The sequence below is a fragment of the Ascidiella aspersa genome, chromosome 5, assembly GCF_963924565.1.
Source record: "Ascidiella aspersa chromosome 5, kaAscAspe10.2, whole genome shotgun sequence".
Lineage (NCBI taxonomy): Eukaryota > Metazoa > Chordata > Ascidiacea > Phlebobranchia > Ascidiidae > Ascidiella > Ascidiella aspersa.
This window is the reverse complement of record NC_139451.1, coordinates 5,767,383-5,791,472: the sequence shown is the minus strand read 5'-3', so window position 1 is coordinate 5,791,472 and position 24,090 is coordinate 5,767,383. Positions and strand designations below refer to the sequence as shown.

Here is a 24,090-nt window from a genome sequence, read left to right as displayed (position 1 = left end):
ATTTTGGCTAAACGTTTTTCAAATACCATGTGTGGTGTTGAAATTTGCTGACTTCTGTTACGATTCTGAAACCCATTGTTAGGCAAAACGTCGACCTCAATTCTAAACAAGGGAAAAATACCTACGTCGTAAAATAAACGTCGATGTTACTTTCGTACACCAAGTTAATTGCGGTAAAAAATTGCTGACAAATACCTTTATCGTCGACAGTTCGGTTCCAATATATTATTAAGAAATATCCTTTATGCGTCGTTTTAATTTCCAAGAGCGTCGCATTATGATTCCATTTCGTTTATTAAACTCAGTTGTGGTAGTAAAATGCTTACAAATAATGTTATTTCCAACATTTGAATTTAAACTTAATACTAGGAAAAAACTGCAGCAACATCATTATAATTATGTGACAAAACAAAACAATAGGCGTTGGTCTACAAATATTACTGAAATTTGGGGAAAAAATTATATCTAGGTGAGAGAAAGAAATAAAGTTTGGAAACCACTGACGATAGGAATCGTAGTGTTTAATGCCTGATCTGGTTTGTAATAAAGCTTCAGTTAAATAACTTTAAAACAATATTGCTTAGCTTAAGACCTTTAAAATATACCCAAATTTCCACAAAACATTTTTCAGTTACGGGATAACCTTATACCTAGACCTGCGAAGCCATCAATGCTTGCTTCCAAAAAATATAAAATATACTTTTTTTTCAAAGGGGTAACTTTGGGCTCCAAGGCGATCGGGTGTTTCGGTGGGTGCGATTTCCACGGCGTGGCGTCCAACGTGTACTGGACCCATCTTGCTTCCACTGCTAACATCGGAACAAGCACTATTGTTCTTCAAGAAGAAGTGGATTGGGTGGTCGGAAGCGAAATCGTCATCACTACTACTGGATACGCGTAAGCTATAGTTTCTACAATGTTTTGTTTTCTTAACCGTTCATGTTCGACAGGCTTGGATAACTAGATATTTCTAGTGTGTTAATTCAAATAAACATTAACTTTAGATTGTTTTAGTACACCGAAAGCCATCGCGGACTTATCCGAATCTGTCGATCATTGATACAAGCAAGGCTTAGGCCAGGCTTAAAAATTCTAGCCTGCAGTGAGGTTCGAACTCACGACCCCAGCCATACCGGGACCGTTGCCCACATTCTGTTAGTACAAGCAACTTCATTCGTAGGAGATCTACAGTAGCTTTCGGTGTACTATTTATACGTAATCCGTTTTCAGAAAGGCCTAAGAAAGGTAAACTTCACAGTTGTTGAACAATCTTTCACTTAGTTTTTTAATCCAATCAATTAGAGCACGGCTTACTACAGAGTTAATTTTACCGGTCCGATTTTCCCTTAATGCAGATGAAGTACAGTTAAAATATTGTTCGGTGCAATTTTGAAGTAACACTGAGCTCCCTAATCTAGTTCGGATTTTGACAATGGTAGGTACTTTGTCGAACGGCATTTTTAGTCTCTCAGTCGAAGCAAACTATTTGAAGTCATACCCTTTGGTCGGAACCACTTGTAGGTGGTTTTTACAGTCTAAAAACAATACGGTATTCCAAAACGCGTTATACATTAGCTCACACAAATTTACCATTTACATCCTTATTAGAACATATTGATATTCAAACTAAATAGATTGTGAAGAACTAAATGTAATTCTAGTTTATGGTATAGGTTTTAAAATTTCAGTAATTTCAATTCTACTAATGTTCTAATGTAAACATTATGATCTAAAATTTGGAAAAACTGAAAAGTTTTATTTTTAAGTATACTTTTCTGCTAATTTTAGATCGGCCGAAACCGAAAAACACGTGATCGCTGCGATAGGCGTGGACAAGGTGACCTTGACCCTGGCCTCGCCCCTGCAGTACCGCCACTTGGGGGAGACATACACCGCAGGATCGCACACTTACGATATGCGGGCTGAGGTTGGGCTGCTTACAAGAAACATCAAGATTGTTGGTAAGTAGAAATGTTTAATAATATCAGGTTGAAGCAGATACCCGATGCCAAACGCTAGTATCGGTACTCGCCGATATGATCGGATCGGAGCCGATACCCAATGTCAAATGGTAGTAACGGTAGTACTCGTCCGATACTAGAGTGGTATCTGTGCCGATCTGTGTACGTTACCAAATTAAAATGGATTTTTGGCCTTGATTTACGATACAACGCAACTAGTTTTTTTGCCTTCTAAGGGTTTCTTTTAAAGCAGGTTAACAACTGGTTAATAACCTTGAAAAATGAACTTTATGAACGTCTACGGCTTGTTTGGGTATATTAAGCTATATTAAACAAACTGTTCTTCGGTTTGATAAATTTTGTACTTAGTTCAATTTTATCATTGATGTGTAATCAGAATCGTTTGTATTTTATAATTCGAATTCAGGCAGGTTCTATTATTCGAAAGAAAATTTTAATCAAAATCTTGCTATAAAAGATACCCCCCCTTAAATCAGAAGATTCTGCAAGCATCAGATGTCCTATTTAATGTGTGGCGCTAATGTTGGCTAAAACGACTCCAGAAGGCTTGATCGCAGAATAAACATTGTGTATATTGGCGTTTTAGTTGCCAAGCCTCAGTTTTTTTGTTGTTTCGAAATAAAATTTAATCCCCTACCTTTTTTCATTTCTAGGTGAGGCCTACGATTTGCAGGACAAGCAAGCATTCGGGGCGCGTGTGCTGGTTGGAACATACAGTGTTGGTGACGAGACACTATTAGGTAGGTATACAACTGTTGGGATTTCAGGCTTAATAAACGAATCAAAATAAAATAAAAAGCCTTTTTTTTCTTCTTTTCTTATTAGCTTCAATTTGTCTTTTATCGTTTTTGTGTTTTTTATCAAGTTTTTTTTTATTTTTGTAAATATATTTATACCAAAAAGAGTCTGACAGAAAAACCCTAACTATTGTGTAAATGCAGCAAGAGTAAAAAAAAACAGTTAATAATTTACGCCATTTCGTTGCAAAAACTAAAAAATCGAAACAATACAATTTTCAGTGTTTGGTCGTAGTTCTGAAATTAAATTTTTTACCCTCCGTTTAATTCCCCAAAAAATCTGTTTTCACTTTTAATCAAAAAAAAAAAACATTTCAAAAAAAACATTTTTCGATTTTCAGGTATTTTTTGAACGTTTAATTTAAAAAACAAAAGAGACAATTTATAAGACCAAAAAACGCAATTTCCAGTCTTCCCTTAGTCTTCACGTTTAATTTTCAACCTTTTTTGTATTTAATTCTAAAAACGTAGCAAAAAAATCAAACAAAGCTCAGAACTACATTTTTAGACCTCGTTAATTTTATTTAAACTCAATTACCTTTTTTTGTTAAGTTTAAAAATCGTAGCAAAAAAGCAAAAACAAACAGCCCAAAAATGCACAATTTTTAGGCTATGGTCGTTTTTCGAACGTCGAATTCAAGCAGACCGGACAAGAAGGTTGGACAGAGGAATGGGACCCAAGATTCTCCCTAGCCTGGCTCAACACAGGATTGGTGACCCCGGGCAAACCCAGCTTCATCCATAAGTCAGCTTTCCACGATGGTTTCTCAACTGCTATCGGAATGTTTGGTGCAACTGGAATCAACGTTACTGACAACGTCGTACACAGGAGTGTACACGACGGTAGGTCTTAGGATAAAATGTTAATCTGATCTCAAATGGAGTTATGTTTTAAGACTCCAAAATCAGTGCTTCCCAAACTTTTTCAGTTCGCGACCCCTTTTTAATGTATTTTTTATTGTGCAACCCACAATGAGATTTGACCAAAGAAATTAAATACAAACTAATAAGAAAAACAATTCTTTACTACTCTTTGACGTACTGGAATAGTTAAAGCGACACGACACATCTAATTGTTAGGTATTGGTAAACATTGTTGCATAACTGTTACACAATCATAATGCAATAATTTACCGATCTAATAGAAAACTGTAACATTTAGAGATGCTTCGCGACCCACCTGAAATAGATTCGCGACCCACTAGTTGGGAAGCTGTTCTAAATGACGTTTTCTTTTAAACACGAAAAATAGTTATTTACCTTAAATTAAGAATATACCTAATAAGGCTAAGTCGTGATTTTAAGTTATACTTTTTTAATTTTTTTATTGAGTTTTTAATTGATTGGGAACAATTTTTACCAACTATGTACACATAGGCCTAGCCAGCGGTTATAAATATTTTACTCTTAATAATTTGTTTTTTAGCATTTATGAGCATTACCACAAAAGTCGATCACGGCGTGCCACACCTTCAATTGTCATACATTGTTACGTCACAAACGATGTAGTTAATATTACGTTTGCTACACATTAATGTAGTTTTACTACTTTTAGACAGTTTTTGCTCTTTCAATGGTTTTGGGTATTGCGTTTAACACTTCGTCAGTTGCTGCTCGAAACGGTTTGCTAGCATTGTTATTTGTTTTCGTTACGGCAGTTAATACAATGACAAAAGCTAAACAAAAGCGTTCAAACTTTTTGCCCCCCCCCCAAAAAAAAATATTTTCGGCTGGCTACGCCACTGTATGTACACCTAAAACTAATTTCGCTCAATGTGAACCGTTTCGGTTCATTTTAAATCTATTTTAATATGTCCGGGTACCACATTAAACCTAATATTTTTCCAGGTATCCGTATTACTGGAAGCAACCACCGTTTGGAGAGAAACTTGGTCACAGTGGCTCTCTTCAGAGGCTCATACGGCGACAGATACGAACCCACAAACTTCAAGGTAACGTTATGAAAGGATGGTAAAGCGTACTGCCGTTTACTTTAGGCATTGCAAATGTTGCATTTATTAACAGTTGTGGCTTGATTGTGTTGTAGCTCAAGTATTTTTACCAAAATGACTTGACTTGACTTAAGTCTTTTGAACAAAGGACTTTGACTTTTTTTTTTGCTAATTTTTTGTTGTAATATTAACACATTGTTGTAATTACTTAAGTCAATGGCTTGACCTAAGTGCACTTAAGTCACTGTTTGCAAATGACTATACTTGACTTAAGGTTTTTCACCAAAATGACTTGACTTGAATCTTATGGAAAAATGACTTGGCTTGGACTTAAGTCATTTTGTCTTTTTTTAATGTAGTACTGACTCAGTGTTGTAATAACTTAAATCAATGACTTGGCCTAAGTGCACTTAAACTTGACTTGGAATTAATTCATTTTGTCAAATAACTGGGGTTAACATTAGTTGTTTTTATTTAAATTTTTTTAAACAACCGAGTTTTATCCCAATTTATGCACGTAAAACAATTTGGTCGATGCTTGTTACGTTTTTATTAGTTTTTAGTCGAAGTAATGCTCATATTTTTACTACGGTGATGGTAACGATTCATATGATAATTTACTCACGATTATTATTTTAATTTACTCACGATTCATATGATAATTTACTCACTGCAATATTTTTTTTTCTTTATTTTGCCTTAAAATCATAGTTTAATATTAATTATATAGCTGACTGGAAAGTTAAGTCGCTGCTAAAATTGGTTTCAGGACTGGCAAGCCAATTTTGAGATCTCACAAGCCAGCAACCTGGTCATGATCAACAACACTGCCGCTGGTGGCGAGAGGCTTTGTTTTCATTTGGATGGAGAGGCTTGTGACGCAACAGACGACAATGCCTACTACGGTAACGTCATAATAACTACTGAAAAGGCTACTTTTAAGTGTAATGGTTATGGCGAAAATCGTTATTGGCTGTATTTTTTAGTTTAGGCCAACTGAAATAGGTTTTTTAAACAGGAGTTTTGCGCAGACAACTAGTTTTAACCTCATTTACCCTTTTATTTAATTCTAATAACATTTTTCTAATGAAATTGAATACTAAATCCAAAATAAGAGTTAATTGACATCATCTTAATGAAGACATTTCGATGGACACTTGTATCATCACCTTTTATAAGTGAATTAAAATTGTATGTACTAACAGGTTGTAGCAAGCATTGGTGCATGCTTGTTTCTCGACTCGCTCCTCTCTGAACCTGTGTAGTTCAGTTGGTAGAGCTACGGTCCCGTTATGGCCGAGGATGTGAGTTCGAACCTCACCGCAGGCTGGTTGATTTGTCACAAAGTATTTCAATGTCCTTAAATTAATCTGTGTATTGCAAAGTTTTTCAAAAAAAAAACTATTTTTCAAGTACTATAATGGTCTTTGAATTTCTTTGATGTTTAGCTCAAGTTAATGTATTTGGAAAGTGCCGTGACATTTTCTATTGTGCTGACCATCGTATTTATACTGTTTTTGTTTTCCAATTATATTTCAAACTTGTCAAGTGACGCAATTTCAAGTGCTTGAAAACCCGTAAATTTTCATGGGAAATTTTATGTCTTTGAATTCTGTTAATAAAATTTCTGGCAACCCTAACTGATGATGATACACTTTTTTTTTGTTCTTGCTTATTTTTTAATTGAGATTCACTATCAAGCTGCATTACAGATCCTTCCATAGTGTACCAAAAAACAAAATGTTATTAAAAATAGACTCAAATCAAAGGTAAAATTCCCTTGGAAGGGTATTTATCAAAATTATATGGATTTACTTGACATTTTGACTGTGACATACATTATCAAGCTACATTGCATATCTGTGCATAGTGTACCAAAAAAAACGAAATAGTATTAAAAAAAAATACTCAAATTTTGAAACTTCTTTATCAAAATGATGTCGATTTACTCGACCTATTTTTTGATTTGTTAAATTCTTGCATAATTTTTGTACTTTAACGCATATTTTGTGGTGTTTGTAGGCAACGTGGCCCACGGATGCTTGCACGCAATCCATATCTTTCTCGAAGACGGCGTTGGCGATTGTTCAATGATCCGCAACTTCGTTGTGTATAAGGCGTGGGATTACGGGATCTACCACCAGACCCAGACCAGCGTGGTGCTTAGGAACGTCATTGTCGTGGATGCCACCGTAAGTTGCGTGTATTTTGCTAAATTTGACATTTCGAAGCTGAATTTGTATTTTTTTTTCGCCAAAATAGACATTTTTACGCAAAGCTAAACATTTTTACTCTAAATTTAACATTTTTATGCTAAATTTGCATTGTTTTAATAAACATAGACATTTTTACACAAAGCTAAACATTTTCAAGCTAAATTAAAAATTTTAAGGCTGAATTTTCCATTTTTTCGCAAATTGAGACTTTTTTACGCAAAATTTGACATTTTAACGCTAAATTTAACATTTTACGATGGCATTATTTTATATTGTTAAGTAACTAAGTGGACAATTTTGCGCTAAATTGGATAGGTTTTTTGCTTCCTTAACAAAATATAAAATGGACAGTTTTAGGCAAAAATTGTTTTTTTTTAAAACGTTAAGCAATTTATATTTTTTGTTAATCCCACAAGCTTGCAACTTAACGTAAGGTTGTAACGTTTTTGAATGGCCTAGTATTTTTCACTCCCCGTCTTGTAACCGGCCGCTGTTTTGACCAGGTGAGTTACCTCCCCATTATCTTCGCACCGCCGGCACTTAGCCACGCTTACGTGGACAAGCACGCCACAATAGAAGGAATGCTGTGCGTCGGAAGAAGTCCATCGTTCGACCCGAGCCTTGATACCATGGACGAAAATACAGACAAGAACTTGCGGAACAGAAACGAAGGGTGAGCGTTAATCAGTGTTGTGAACAAATCATTTTGGTCTCAGTCAAGCCCAAGTGTAATATTAAGACGATAAACCATTTAGTTAACTCGCCCAATTATGTGAGTAATAATTTAACTAAAAAATAACAAAAAGCAATATGGAGCAATCCAATGGTTTTACGTGAAAAACTACAGTTAATTTTATAATAAAATCTTAAATGAAAAAAACCTTATTTTAAATCTAAGCCAAGTCATTTGTGTAATAGATTTAAGTCCAGTCAAGTTATTTTACAAAAACGACTTCAGTCCATTTGCGTCACAGTTCGACCGAAAACAGGAGTTTTCTATTTTGGGCCAACAACAGCAGGCTACCGATTAAAATTTGATGCTCTAGTCTAGTGTGAGCGAAATATTTTCAAATGTTATATTTTATCAAAGAGAGATTTTTCCAAAAAAACAAACTAACGCTATATCTACCTACAAAGTACTAGTTTCAGGTGCAATATTGTAATTAAACACACACACAGAGTACTTTATTTACTAAATTGTTAAATAATCGTTTGTTGTATGTTGTAAACATACCAAGAATTTCGCCGATACGCTTAATATGTTCAATGAATGTGTTCAGAAAAATGTTTAATTGCGCATTTAACATGTATTATGCCATTTAAATATCAAAACCTGGTTAGAAATACATTTTTTATCGGCACCGCTCGTACCTGCGCAAATTTTAGTTTTCAGGAACCCCTTCCCGGACCGTTCCGGATTACTTTCACCACTGGCAAAAGGACTCAAACTTATTCCAACATATTTAATAGCTGAACTTTATTCTTAGCCCGAGCCGCATCTCGTTCCGTACGCCTACAGGAGGTAGCACGTGTATCGCCTTACCTCAGTTTGCCAGCGGATCAAATGGAGCTCCGTTCAAGCCCTTCCACGGCAACATTGCATACCCGGCTCTACATGGACTGCTCAATATTACAGGTTTGTGAAAATATTGAGTAAGGTTCCGGCTGCTTTATTATATAAGGAATCCCTCGCAATAAATTGTAACAAAAAGATTCTTGCTTTTGAATCAGATGGTATAAGAAAAATTAACGTTAAATAAATGATTTGGTTTTACACCTGTTTTAACTAAGCAGTCTAAATATCTATGTACATTTATAGATATTAGTTTCAACTTTTTAAAACTGTAAATGCAAGGTTATGATAGCAAAAAGCAAAACTGACCGAAAATAATTATGTTTATTAACCTTAATAATAATAAAGTACATAAAAATGCACTGTGTTTTCACTCTGCTTCCAATTAAGAAGTGTTTAAATCCTAAAACTAAAAATCTAGTGCACAATCTCCGAGCTAAAATATAGAAGAAAACATTTCGCCTTATGTCTGTAATCAGATCTCAGTACATACAGTTTTAACTAACTTCATGCCGACTCAGGTTTTGGTTGATGAGCCTGCCTAAGATTTTTTTATTGGATTTTCAAGCAAACTAAAAAATCAATATTTGTTAGCCCACCGACGAAAATAAATGCAAAGGTGAACTTTAGTAACAGTTAATCGTAGCAGTGTTGGTAACAAGTTATTTTGAAATGACTCAAGTCCAAGTCATTACATTTTAAGATCAAATCAACTAAAAACGAAAACGTAAAACTATTAAAATCGGTAAACTCGTCCGATTATGAGCAATAATTCAACTAAAAATTACAGAAAAACGTTATAGACAGCAAGCAAGTTTTTTTTTACGTGCACAAATGTAGATAAATAGCCCAAGTTTGTTAAAAAATGTATTGTCCAGCTAAACCAAATTTTAACCCAAGTTATTTGTTAAGTCCAAGTCAAGTCATTTGTCCAAAATACTTAAGTCATTTTGGTGAAAAGAATTAGGTCAAGTCATTTGAAAACAGTGACTTAAATGCATTTAAGTCAAGTCAAGTCATTTAAAAACTACGACTTAGGTGCACTTAACTCAAGTCATTGACTTAAGTAATTACAACACAATCACGCGCGACCTGAAATCATTTTCTTTATTCAGGACTGACTGCGCAAAACTACGGAATCCACGACGGCAAGAGGGACCTTGTATTCTTCACCAACCCCAAGGTTGAAGATATCGTCCATCCAACCTACATTAGATCCACTTCACTTATCAATGTAGATCAGGCCAGCATGGCCTTCTTAGCAAGGCCGTCACTCGGGTTAGTCTAAGAAAGTTAAAACGTAGACTAAATATCAAAATAAAGCTTTCTTTAGAATTGTTTTTCCCTAAATTTGAGGATCAAAAACATCTTTTTTTTTATAATAAAAACATATATTTTTTAATGAAAACATACTTTTTTATAATAAATAATTATACATATTTCGGTCTGAAAACAGCGAAATATGTCGATTTCATCGAATGTTATGGCTTTATTCTTTTATTTTGTAAATATCATTATCAAATTAAAGATTTCTTCACATTTGTAAATGCGCAAGTTTCAACGCTGTTTAGAACAAGCATTTTTAAACACATAATCAGTGACTATTTTTAACTATTTTAGTATATTTTTATGTCTATAGCTTAACTTGTTTTTGTACTGACGCGAAACGATTTATTACCACCACTTAATATGACATTTAGTCACACTTTTCCTGAAAAATATTTTGCAAACGCTTGAAAAGGCAATTCATAAAAACTAAAATATTTTAAAACTTGTTTAAAGAACTTAAGAAAAACTGTTTTGTAAACCTAGCGGTAAGACTCCCGAAAAACAAGTTACCTTTTTCATTGACAAGTTTTTGTTCAGATTCACAAAACCCCATTTTTCTAAATTACAGAACCCTATATGATTAACTTAAAAAAGCAATAAAACAAAAGCAATGTAAAATTGATTTTCAACCGGATTTTTGTCCTATGGTCAACGTATAGTTATTGTACTACAAATGCAAGTTCTTCTGGTATATATTTGTTTACCCAACGTTTCGTCTAACTATTCAGAAAGCCTTCATCGGGGAATGATACACATGGCCAACAAGACTTATTTCCTTTTATTCTTTCTTTTTGTGTCATTTTACTTCGCGTTTTGTTGGCCATGTGGGGTCATTCCCTGATGAAGGCTTTCTAAATAGTTAGACGAAACGTTGGATAAACAAAAATATACCAGAAGAACTTATATTTGTGGTATACTATGACTGGTAGCAACAGCATATGTATAGTTATTTTTTGTGTTTATATATATATATTTTTTTTTGTTAAATATTTTTGTGGGCTTTTGTTGATTCTTTCTTCACTTTTGCAGCAAGATCAACCCATCCGACTGCGTTGACATGGAATGTGATGCCAAGAAGAAGGTTTTGATCAAGGACATAGATGGAACATTCCTAGGTGGACCCGGAGCCATTATTCCAGAGGTTTATGCCCTTCTTACCTTATCAGTTCTCGTAATGAAGGATGTCCGATATTTAGATTGTTGAGATATTGTCATTACTATGGTCTAGTGCAGTGGTTTGCAAAATTTTTGGCTTAGGGCACACTTAAAAATCATTAAAAAGTGGCACAATTTTAACAGAACAACAATAGGGTAATTTTACAATCGCCCATAACACACGACAAACTATATATGTAGTAAATGCGTCAGTGTTGTTAGTTTACCATGGTTAGTGCGTATTTAAGTCTAAAATGCTTGCGTGTATGCCTATTGGTAATCCCAATAACTTATTCCCAAAATTAGAAAAAAGTTTCGCAGCACACTTGACCATCTCTTGAGGCACACAGTTTGGAAATCACTGGTCTATTGAGTTAGATTTTTTTTAAATGTTCCGAATTTTGATATTATCGATGTCCGTTTTTGTATTTTTATTCGATGTTTTATACCTCACGTCATTTTCATTGATTAGATAAGCCGATTTTTTATTTTAGGCAACTTTATATACGGCTTTACCAAGGTCAAGTTGATTAAGAAATCTAGAGAGATTTTGGTTGCTCGTAACTTTAGCTGTAATGTTGATTATTTATTGAAGTTTTCCAATTGTTGAGTCGTAATTACTCTGTCCACAATTTGTCATCAGTCTCGGATTGTTAACTTTCTATATAAGTGAAAAACTTACCTTTCAATTAAAGTTGCATTGTATAGCAACAAAGACTCGTTCGAGAATTCAGTCAGGCTTTGTGACGTAACATTCGATTCGTTTAAATATATACAGGCCACAAAACTTAAACTACACGCTTAATTTCAACGGTCTTCAATGTGTCGTGCGCACCGACTTAATTATGTATGACGTCACACGACACAGTGACGTCGTCATGCAATATACCGATGACGTCACACACTATTCTAATGACGTCATATGTTGTGTGTAGGCCGAGTTCGGGTGGGACGATCCGAATCAGAAGGTGAGAGGTCTTGGCGATTACAGGATTCCTTCGACACTCAGGACAGCTGTGGATGGTACACTGTTGCCAATTTCTGACTTTGTTGATCAGAGAGGTGATTTTATGATTTTGTTGGTTTAACTTACTTTTTTACAAAAAATATCAGACTTAGCATATCTAAGACATAATTTTGTTATGTTTTTATAGTTTTGTTTTATTTTACAAAAATTGTCAGACTTTCCAGAACTCAGAGCTTATTTTATTATTTTTTTTGATTTTTTAATTTATCAAAAAAATATCAGACTTTGCAGATCTAAGAGGTGATTTTATGATGTTGTTATTTTATTTTTTATTATTATTTTTATTTTTTTTTTTATTTTAGGAAAAACCTCAGCAGATTTTTTATTTTTACAAAAACACTAAGCTTTTTTCTTTATTTAAAAAAAAATCATTGCAGATTTTAAACATGATTTTATCTTTTTTGTTTAATTTTTTTTGAGAAAACCAACTTGTGTACAACACTGGGAACTACCAAAACCGAATGTAATTCAACACGGTAAAATGCGACAAATAAAAAAACAAATCTTTTCTCTCTCCCCTCTGCAGGTATCGCAAGAAACAACAACTGCACCTACATCGCGTCTTGGCAAGCCTACAGCTGCAGTGGACCAGGGGCCTTCGATTACCGCATGTTGGTGCTGGAGAGTCTCGATAGCGACACTGAACTGCGTCGCTTGTCGCCTGTCGCTTTGCTTAGCGAACGCTGCATTGATCTTAACAACGGTAAGTTAATAAATCTATAGAAACACAGTTCACGTTATTTAAATTTTGAATCGTATATAAATAAATCCATATCGTTCGATATTTTATCGAATGTAATGGTATACGAATTCTTACTTAATTTTAATAAATCTCTCTCTTATCAAATGCGACGCCGTTTTGACCTTGAACAAACGTTTTGCGGTGAACCATTAGCAGTTTTATAAAAAAAAAAGAGACCATAAAAAGAAATTCAACGTAATTGAGCGAGTTTAACTTCTGGGATTTTCTTTTCTTATAATTTGTTTTTTGGGTTTTTTTCAGAAAAACATTCAACAGTCTGAAATGCTGTAAATGTCATTTGTGATTTAGAACTAATTGAACGACAAAGGAATGTTTAAACAAAAAATAACTTTTGATTGCCATCAACATTACCACAGGGTCCACTTCTATTGTTTGTCAACAATGTGACGTAATAATGCGTGCTGTTTTATTGGAACGTTCTAACAATGCTTGTTTCAATAAATATGCTGTTGCTACCAGGCAAAATAATGAAAAACAACGTCGTCTGTAATTATAATACTTGTCAATCAATTATATTATATGTCCAAGAATTTTTATTAATGCTTCTTTAATACCCAGAATCCAATAGCCTTGCTATAGGTTTTGCAACCATTCTGACGTAAATAATGCGTATTATTTGATTGGAACTTTTAAACAATGCTTGTTTTATTTCCCGTACCACAACTAGGTTTTCGAAACATTGGGACACAACCACAACCATTTAATTAGAACGTTCAAACAATGCTTGTTTTATTTCCAGGGCCCCAGGACCACGGTTGGTGCGCCGGCTACACTTGCCAGAAGCGTATCTCTGTCTTTTACATGATTGTTCCGGCTCAACAGGACGTCAAGATATTCCTCAGCGGTAGTGACCCGGATAAAATCAAGCTGCATCTGCTCAACGTTGATGACTCGGTGACCCTGAGGGTCGGGATCTAGTAAGTGCAAACTACGAGCCATTTGAAGAAAATTACTTTCTGAATTGGTGATGTCTTAATTCCTGAACCACATTAGCATGTTTAGGCCTAAAACCATGGAAAAATCTACGTTTGAACGTTTTGATTTTGTTTTTTTTATTAATGAAAATAGTGCGACGTCATTTGGTAAATGAAAATAGTGCGACGTCATTTGGAAAATAGTGCGACGTCATTTGGTATTCAGGCTTGAACTATTTGATAACAACTGTCAATAGTAAACCTATATTTTATTTTTCGTTCAATTTAAGTTGTTGCTGCAACACGGTATTTTTTTCACTTTTAAAACCCCGTAATTTTTGTTTTTTCAGCTGCAAAACCTTTTTTTTTTTTTTGTTGAATTTAAGTTGTTACTGCCACACAACCCAAATCTTACATTTTTCTTCGTTTTTTTTTTTCAGCTACCAAAAACCTGAACGTCGCGACGTTTACAAGACAATGCCCTCGCCGGCTGAGCCACTGTACATTCACCCGACAAACTCATACTACGACCCAGTAAAGCACTTCTGGAGCCTCAGAAAGCCATCAGGCAACGATCAGGATGAATACAAGCCCGCCATTAACGACCGTAAGAAAATTTGACTCTTCTGTTTTAGAGAAAAGAGTTTATGGAATTTGGACCGAACTTAAGTTGATGAAACACTCGCTTAAAACTCAAAATCCCAATGTCTACGAATGAAAATCCCAGTTTTACCACAATTTAGACATTGTCAACTATAGCTTTAAACGGAGATCACTACTTATAATCACCCCAGAATACTTTACTTAATCAAACACTCACTTAAAAAAACTAGTGTTTTTGACTGGAAATCCCAGCTTTACCACAAGTTCGACATTCTCATCTTAATTACTTTAAAGGATCAAAACATAATCTTCTATGTCGTGACTAGAAAATAATTAATTACTTATAAATCCTAACAAGAATACTTTAATTGACCAAACGCTCACTTAAAACTCAAAACCTAACATTAGCAACTCAAAATCCCAGCTTTATCGAAATTTTGACATTTTCCTTTAACTCGCAGCTTTGAATGGAGCGAATTACTTCGATCAAGACACAAGAATACTGTACGTAACGATGCGTGGGCCTCAACCGATCGAAATCGTACGAGTGGCGATGGTTTTCCTTGAGTTCGGCTTCCCTTCTGTCAGCGTTGACGAGTTCTTTGGCGAAAATCTCATCACCAACCTTGCATTGTAAGTGGAGATTTTTGTTAACTTATAATTTTTACGATGTATGTCACTGGTCTGTTAGGATAACCAGTGTTAAGGTGACTTAAGTCAATTTTAAGTGCACTTAAGTCACTGTTTTTTAACGACTTGATATATCTTAAAAGTCTATTTTGCAAAATTTCTTGACAAGTCTTTTGGACATATGATTCTTTAGTTAAAAAACGGGCTTTCCATCAAGCTTTTGTTAAAAATTGAATTATTTATCTTAAGTTTTACACATAAAACAATTTGCTTTCTATATGTTGGGTTTTGTGTCAATTTTTATTAGATTTATTGCTTATAATCGGGCAAGTTTACCAATTTTGAAAGTTCAACGTTTAATTTATATGGATATCATTTTTTAACGGTATGCATACCATCTTTTACGCAAAATGTATAGGTTCCGGACTTAACTTTTAAACGTGAAAATCGATTAAACACGTCATGTCTAGTATTTACCATAAAGCTATGTCTCAGCGCTTTTTAACTTTTTTCGTGAAGCTTTGGCGACCCACCTTTCCCGGCAAAACTTTGTGTAAACAAACAATATGCAAGAAAATAACATCGATAAATTAAAATTTACTTAATATGAGCATTATACTTAAATTTTGAGGAATCTTGCTCAGTACTATTCTTAATAAATCTAAACATGTCAACCACTGCATTTGACAAACGGCGGCACAATTTTGGGTCGCGACCACTTGAACCCTGATCATACTGACTGATTTCGTTAACCCTTTCCGAAGGCATCTTGTGTACCATATAATATTGTGTGCCGTTATGGTTGGCCAGTACCACTCCAGAAGGGCTTGATCACAGAATACGCAGTGTGATTATGTTACGTTTAAGTGGCTAAACCTTCCAACCCTATATTGCAGATTCCTTGATGTTCCTTCTTATAAGATCCGTGTTGTCGACATCGTTCGAGAAACTTCTACGTCGAGAAGACGTCGCGATTTGGGGTAAGTCCCGTTATTATTTAATGCTTATAAAGAACAGATACTGTTATGCCATACTGGAAAGACATTTTCAAGACACATCAGTTAGGGTATGACATTTTTAAGACACATTGTTTAAGGCTATGCCATACTAGAAAGACATTTTTGAGGCACATACAATACTTTAGCACTGATTAACTATTTTTTTAAATCCATTTGACAGATCTCTTAAATTTCGTGAGACGGTTCTATAGAACTGGTGCCCCTCCCCCTCATGCTCCACGTAAATTACATTATGCGTTCTTGTAGTTACCGCAACCGTCGTGCCACCGAGATTACTTACGTCAAGGTGGAATTTGGAGACGAAGTAACGAACACGACTTCCCTTAATACAACTGGACTCACCGCAACCCAACTGAACAACCTCACCGACCAGGTAAAAACTAGGTTTTTAGTTTAACTTACAATTCCATTTTACGGGTCAAAGTTGTAAACAAGTCATTTTGTAAATTCCCAAATTCCAAATAATTTGTTTTGCTTTTTAAATGACTCAAGTCCAAGTCGTTTTCAAAATGACTTAAGCGAGTTTGATTTCAAGTCTAGTCTTTTAAAAAATAATTTAATTCTAAGTAAAGTCATTTGCAAATTATTTTAACTTCAAGTCAAGTCATTTAAAAAATAATTCAAATCTAAGTAAAGTCATTTGCAAAATATTTTAACTTCAAGTCAAGTCATTTAAAAAATAATTCAATTTTAAGTCAATTCATTTGAAACATAACTCAAGTCCAATTCATTTACAAAATGATTTTTTAAGTACAAATAATTGGCAAATCAAGTCATTCGCATAATTGGTCCCCCTGAGCCTGTGTGTCTCAGTTGGTAGAGCGGCACCGGTATGGCCTTAGGGAGTGAGTTCGAACCTCATTTTTTTTTTTTTTTTTTTTTTTTTTTTTTCTATAAAATTGGGCTAATTATCTTAAATATTTTTTTTGCACATAAAACAATCAGATTGCTACACGTTGCGTTTATGATATCTTTTACTTGCGATATTTCTCATAATCGGACGTGTTTATCACTTAATGTTTTAATTTTATGACAAGGACATGACTTGAAATTGACTTGCTCTAATTATGACTGGACTGGGACTTGACTTGTTATTTCTTCAAAAAAACTTGACTTGAAGGTATTCTACGAATGACTTTACTGGGACTTCAATCTTAAATAAATTGTTTACAACACTGTCCGCAAAAACCGTGTTGCTAAATCATGACTTAAAATAGGGTTCACAAGCATTGCGGGCTTGAATATGCGAAGGTTGTTGTTCTGATGTGTTACCTATTCTCCCGCAGGTTCTTCTTCAATACCAGGAGGGCAACTTGTTCAAGATTGTCAATACCAGTGTTCTCAGCTTCGCAACTGAATCGTCAACCACCGACACTGCAAGTGAGTGCTTTGTTATGGCAACAGGCTACTGAAAGACGGCATTATAGTACACCACAATGTTTGAAGGTTTTATTTGGGCGTAGAATAAATATCAAAGCCCATACAAAAGTAGGTATCTTTGTAACATTTCGAAAAAATCTTAACATAATGGCTTGAGGTTGTAGTTAGGCGTAGTAAGAATTTTAAAGCCTAAAAAGAAGTAGGTAACATTTTGTGAACGTTTCAAAAAAAAAAACTCTTTAGATAATAGCTGGAGTTGTAATTCAACGTAGAATAAATATCAAAGCCCGTACTGAAATAGGTTGCGCATCGAACGTTTCGAGTGTCGCTTTATTCATTTTTACCATCGAAAAGGATTAGAGTTAAACATGAACATATACGAAACGTTCCAAAAGTTACCTACTTCGATTTGAGCTTAAAAATTCCTATTTTTTTTTATTTGCGCCTTTCTTTACAACATGATGTTGAAAATGAATAAAGAGTTATTTGAAACGTTTAAAATGATACCTACTTCTGTATTAGCTTTGAAATTCTTATTACGTTCAACCAAAAATATTCAGCTTTTATGGCTCCCTTGGGTAAAAAGGTTTCCGACCCCTACACCCCTACATTTAATGCTGCCCTTAATCAAGCTAAAATACGGTTCTCTAATTTATATTTTCATTTATTCCAACACCTTTCTACTTTTGCAGACGTAACGAACACTCTAACCGTTCACAAAGTGCCATCCAAGATCAGTGTGACCATCTCAAACCCTGTCGAGGAATACACCCTCTTCCAAAACTCGCCCACTATATCACTGCTCGACGACACGGTAAGCGCAGGGGTAGAAATTAATCGCTGTTTAAAGCAGGGTTTAAATTATATCGAGCTATTTTGATTTTTTTAATTAATTTTGTTAATTGTTTAATGGTTTTAACTAGAATGAAAAGGTTGTGACTAATACTTGTTGTCAAGATACGCGCATGAGTATAAATTATTCGTTGTTTAACGCAGGCTTAAAAAATATTACGAGACGACCATTATCATTCTTTTTTCAATTAATTTTGATGATTATTTGATGGTTTCAATATACCCGCTTAACAGTAATGACTTTGTAGATGTGACTATTACTTGGGATAGAAATATTTTGTTCTTTAACACAAGGTTCGAAATTATAAAGAGACACCCATTTTGATTATTTGTTGATACTTTTCTGATCCCTAACAATAATAGGTTAAAAACGGGATGAAAATAAACTTAATAAATCTAAAGGGATTTTGTCCTAACAACCTAAAAAATACCATAAACGTTTCAATTTCGTCTACTTTGCTTGTTTGAGCATGTGACATTTGGCTTTTGTACATGACATCACTTTTTATCGGATGGAATCGCCATACTTTTTGTCGAAAAAATCAGGTTATCGACATCAGAATAAAATGTCCAGTTTTGGACAAACTTAATTACGGTACGAGCAGGAAAAAAGATTATTCGGTGATTACAGCGGGTCTAGAAATAATCGGGATATTTCTGATCTGAAAAAGTATTTTAAGATACAAAATGACTTTAATTTAATTCCTCTTCAGGACGCAGTTGTGACAACACTTGGCGGTTCTTGGGAGATCACCGTAAGCCTAGACACCACTGCTTCGACTGCCGACAATAACGCTGTGCTCATCGGATCTACAACAGCCACAATGTCAAATGTAAGTTGTAATTTGAATTTTGGAAGATACGTTAACGATTTGCGTTTGAATTTGTTCGTGTTATGTGTAAAACTCTATAGAATTGTTGTTTTTTTGCGATATTTATATTATTTTCTATGAAAGCATTTTCACACTGACAACATGGTTATTTTGTTTGGTTCACAAAACAAGCATTTTATTGGTATATTTAACTTTTGTGAATTGTAAAATTGTTTTGTTTTTTTATTTTCGCAGTAATAGAAATCATATTTGTGTGACTTTATATTTCTATGTCAGGTTAAATGATTTTAAAGCAACCGGCTGCACTCTCCAAAGCAATTGCTATTTCAATGATATTTTGTAATAGTGTTGAAACGGTATAATAACAGTACAATTTTCGGTACAAAAATAATTCAATGCTTTTTTTACATGTTTCAGGGCACAGCCGTCTTTTCCGACCTCAGGATTTCACATTCCGGCCAGGGCTACGTTCTTCGTTTTACCGTAAGTTTTTTTACGTTTTTTAATATCATTTATCTTGTCTCCCTGTCCAATAGTGGTATATTTTTGCTCTTTATTGTTTTTTGTTTAAGTTTCTTTCGAATGACACAATTTAGTAGGTAATTAATTTTTTTTCACCTGAATGGCATTTATCTTTTTTCACTTGAATGGCATATATTTAAGTAAGTCCTGATAAAATATTTTAGTACTTTGACCAACTTAACCGTCCAACAGCAATATTGCTGTTTTTTTTCTTATTTTTCTATTTTTAATATTGTTTCGTTCAAAAATATTTTTTTCCATTTTTGTTATTGTTTTAGTCACATATTGTTTTTTTGTTTTTTTTTCGGAATTTTTATATTGTTTTGTCAATTTCTTTCATCTACGTCCCACATTTTTTTTTTCGCAAATGTTTTTTTACACTTAAGTGTTTACTTATTTTTATCTTAAAAAAAAATTGAAATATTTTTTACATACATTTTTTTGCAACCAGGTTTCGCAACCGGCCGGCGTGACAATCGCCCCTCATGACATTACAATCAACGTGAACCAACGCGTCGTTCAGGCCAGCGTCATCGCCGGAATCGGCCAGCTGCTGAACCACAACGATGACGTCATTATGACGTTGCAGCTGCAGGATAGTTACGGGAGGGCGCTAGAGAACCTCGGTTACAAGGTAAAAACAAATTAAATGTAAATGTATAGCAATCGACCTTTTTAACAACAACTCTTGTTAAAATTTCTGCATGGGTCCGTTTTTGTTTCAAAACTATGTATCGAAAGAATCCCTAATTTCTTTAAAAAAAATTTTAATAGGCATTTCTGGATCATATATTAAAACCTAAAAGGTTAATGTTACTAATAAAAAATGAGCTGTTGGTTTTGCATCTGACATCTGCAGGTAATTTATAATTTTATACGTACGCGATCTTATATTTATAAATCTTATATTTTACTATTCAACTATTTTTTCGTTTTGTGCAGAAACTGGCGACGTATTCATAAGGCGAAATATAATTATAGTTCTGTAAAATTTTAATAAATGAATGGTTTATACCTGTTTTTATAAACAGTCCCAGTCAAGTCATCATTAGAGCAAGTCAATTCCTTTTCATTAAAATTACAGCTTTCAGTGCGATTATGATAAGTCAAGTCAAAACATTCGTCCGAAAGACCAAAGTTAGTCCAGTCATTTTGCACAAAAGACGTAGGCCAAATCAAGAGGAAAATCTTTTGACATCACAGTGCACTTTTGAGTATAGGCTTTAACATTTAATTTTTATACATCTTACACCTGTATTTCTACCACTCAAAGGGCCACACCTGGACTGCCATTGCCTCTCTGGACGACCCGACCATCTACGCTCCAGCAGTGATCAGTGGAACGACCTCATTCACGTTCACAGCCAACACTCCAACCATCCAGACCACAGGCCTTAAGATCAGCGGCACCGAGAACTACCACAAGTACAACATCAGGTTCACAATTCAAACCACGCCGGCTCTTTATGACGTCACACTCACAACGGACCCTGTGCAGGTATGTCGATGCACGTGAAAATAATTAATGGGTTTAACTGTGGGTAGGCATGTCCAATAATATCGGAGCCGATACTTGATCTAAGTGGTAGTATCAGTGCTCGTCCGATAATATCGCATCGGAGCTCATTCCAGTACTCAATACCAAGTAGTAGTATCACTACTTGTCCGATAATATCGGATGCATCCGATACTCGATGCCAAGTCGTAGTATCGCTACATGTCCGATAATATCGGATCGGAGCCGATACTCGATGCCAAGTGGTAGTATCGCTCACAGTCGCGAGGTGAATAGCGTGGTAACCGGCGCCTATGAAATGCACGAATGTTTGAAACCCATCGGGGTACTGAGTGTTAATTTAGTATTCCTTAAGTATAATTACTAACGGCTAAAGATCTTGCTCAACACCTAGTATCGGACGAGTACCGATACTACCACTCGGCATCGGATACCAGCTCTCATTCGATATTATCGGGCATCCCAGGTTGTAAAAGTGCATAAAATAAATTTTACACGTTCAATTTGTTTTCGGTTAAAAACTTTTGTCGTCGATAATAATATTAATAAGTAGTTTTGGTTTAAAACGTACCTTCTTAACTTTATTTTAGCTTGATACTAACTGGATCAGGTACGAAGAATGTAAAACCGTATAATATCTTGTAATTTTTCTTTTCTTGCAGTTCAAATCTCCGACCAATGCTATCCATTTAACAACATCAGTCTCCACCACAGCAATGTGAGTGTTTTTTATTTCAGCGTAACTATCTGTCAGAAATATCTTTAAAGTATTTTGCCTTCTGTTTAAGTTACTAAACGAAATACCACATTTTATTGTACAATTATCGATATCCCGTACACGACATTTTTGGAAAAAACAATTTGTTTAAGCTACAAGTTTTAATTTAGACACTAACCAACGCGTAGAATTACCATAATATAGATTATATAGAATCATTCCAAAATGGCAATTAGAAAAATGTCGAAAATAAACGTGAATTCAAGTTATTTACGCAAGTGACTTGAAATGAACTCGAAATTTTTGCCTTGACTTGGACTTGAGTTACTTCAAAATGTCTTTACTTGGATTTAAGTCGTTACATAAAATTATCGACTTAGGATTGAGTCATTTAAAAAAGACTTAGTGTTACGTGTTTGTCAACACTTAAACACCCAAATTAGTTAATTGCCATAAGTAAAATCTTAGAGTTCATATTAATATTAAGTTATCTTACGAATTTTTAAATAGGGCTTTAGATTAGCGCGTTCTAGCTTTCGCATAATCAAATGTATTATTGGTTGAATAATATAATATTTCATGATGTAACGTTTTCCATATTGCGTTCTCTCGCCTCGTTTCAAACTTGACATGTAACCTTTAATCTCGTAATCTATAACTGTCAGTCTTGCAGGCGGTGTTCTCACGTTCTGCAACACAAGCCACTTGTTTTGCTGGCGTCTGACTCCCGCTGCAAATTGGCCTTAGAATGGCCGCTGTAATGCTTAAGCCATGTTTTAGAGTGCCGGCCAGTCTTATTGGCCAAATATGACGTAACTTTCGTGTTCTTTTTCTTGCTACGTATTGGCTATATACATGTCGTTTCTTAGCGGCTTTGAGCTTTTCTCTAGAGAAGTCTTTTGCGAAGTTTTAGCCGACAGTCGCTGCAATAGGTGGTTGCTGTCTGTCTCACATTAACTTGAAAATAACGTTCACTAATGCTATTTGATAACGTTTTAATTCGTTGTAACAATATACTTTTGATTGGAATTTTAGTTGTGGTTGTGACAGGTAGCATATCTGACCAGAAGCCTTTGCAAACAACAAGAACTCGCGCGGTTGCGTCCCGCCGGGCAACTGTATGGGGTCAGGGGCCAGGCCCCAGTGCACAGGTCGCGGTGGGGGCGCAACACTTAGGTTGGTTAAAATGGCTTGACTGGGCCTTAGGTCGGTTAAAATAAAATGACTTGGACTTAGATTATTTTGCCAACTTCTTTACAACACTGCTGTATCTAACATGCCCGCATTTTCTTTAGGTTGGAGTTTGCAAGCCAGCTTTACACAGACGCCAATCTGCCTGCGTTTAAGAACATGTTGTACAACTCATTCATCGACACGTTGGGTGACGTGTACATCGGAAGACTGGATGTTATTACTTCATGTAAGAACTGTTAATGTTGCTACTTCATGTATGCATATATTTCGTATCATGAATAGATATCATCAGTTTCTTACTCAAACAGAATACTATTTTTTTTTTGGTTTCTGTAATAATAAGAAATGATTTGATGTGTTATAGCCTACCTGTTTTTTATAAAGAGACTTAACATCATCATTATATTATACATATAAAGCATAATAGTATATTACGATGATCTTAATTATGAATTTAAGTTCTAAATTTATCGGAATAAGGCCTAATCGGCCAAAATAACGCCTAAAACTGTAGGGAGAGGGTATGGGACGATCGGGGCCATTGGTCTGGTAGCTGCCATTTTGTTGTCGACGTTTGGGCGCCCTAGTTTGACTTTTTTAGCTGTTTGGGGTTATTGGTGGGTAATGGGTGGGGTTAGAATTATTAGTGGAGTTAGTGATGTACTTAGGGGAGGGGTTTGGGGTTAGCTAAAATTGCATAGGCCTGATTCTTGCCATTTAGGTATTATTCCGACCTAGGACTATTAGGTATTAGTGTTATTTGGGTCTTATTCCGAAGTGTGTTTTATTCCAACGTTCATGTTGATCTTATGTTGGTCTTAAAGATGGAGTCCAATATACGATTGAATTTGAAAACTGTATTTACATGTTTTTTTAATCTTACCTATTTTACTTGTGTCTGCAGCTTCGCGCAAACGTTCGACCTCCAACACTCAAGTCGAAGTTGTCTTGAACGCGGGGAGTGAAGCGGCTCTTACTACGGCTGTTGAATCACTCAAGACCTACCTGACCGGCAACCACGGCTTGACCTTCAACGGCAACGCGCTGGCCTTGACCGAATCGGAATGCAAGATCAACATCGACGGAGTTTGCCAGTACACGGTAAGTTGCAAAAC

At 35.0% G+C, this 24,090-nt stretch overlaps 1 protein-coding gene across 1 annotated transcript in view; it reads left to right on the top strand.

Annotated features, from left to right (window-relative positions):
• LOC146141607 (fibrocystin-L-like) overlaps positions 1–24,090 on the top strand; it is a 93,773-nt gene that overhangs the window by 66,361 nt on the left and 3,322 nt on the right. Inside the window, 27 exon segments of the mRNA XM_083390203.1 lie at positions 714–897; positions 1,789–1,961; positions 2,636–2,722; positions 3,389–3,622; positions 4,628–4,731; positions 5,501–5,636; positions 6,754–6,923; positions 7,451–7,620; positions 8,435–8,583; positions 9,636–9,798; positions 10,879–10,990; positions 11,940–12,066; positions 12,558–12,734; positions 13,534–13,711; positions 14,149–14,315; positions 14,773–14,944; positions 15,838–15,925; positions 16,232–16,333; positions 17,247–17,340; positions 18,033–18,154; positions 18,906–19,025; positions 19,443–19,508; positions 19,999–20,181; positions 20,821–21,045; positions 21,726–21,781; positions 23,077–23,201; positions 23,880–24,076. Of these exon segments, the coding sequence (XP_083246329.1) occupies positions 714–897; positions 1,789–1,961; positions 2,636–2,722; positions 3,389–3,622; positions 4,628–4,731; positions 5,501–5,636; positions 6,754–6,923; positions 7,451–7,620; positions 8,435–8,583; positions 9,636–9,798; positions 10,879–10,990; positions 11,940–12,066; positions 12,558–12,734; positions 13,534–13,711; positions 14,149–14,315; positions 14,773–14,944; positions 15,838–15,925; positions 16,232–16,333; positions 17,247–17,340; positions 18,033–18,154; positions 18,906–19,025; positions 19,443–19,508; positions 19,999–20,181; positions 20,821–21,045; positions 21,726–21,781; positions 23,077–23,201; positions 23,880–24,076 (3,881 nt within the window).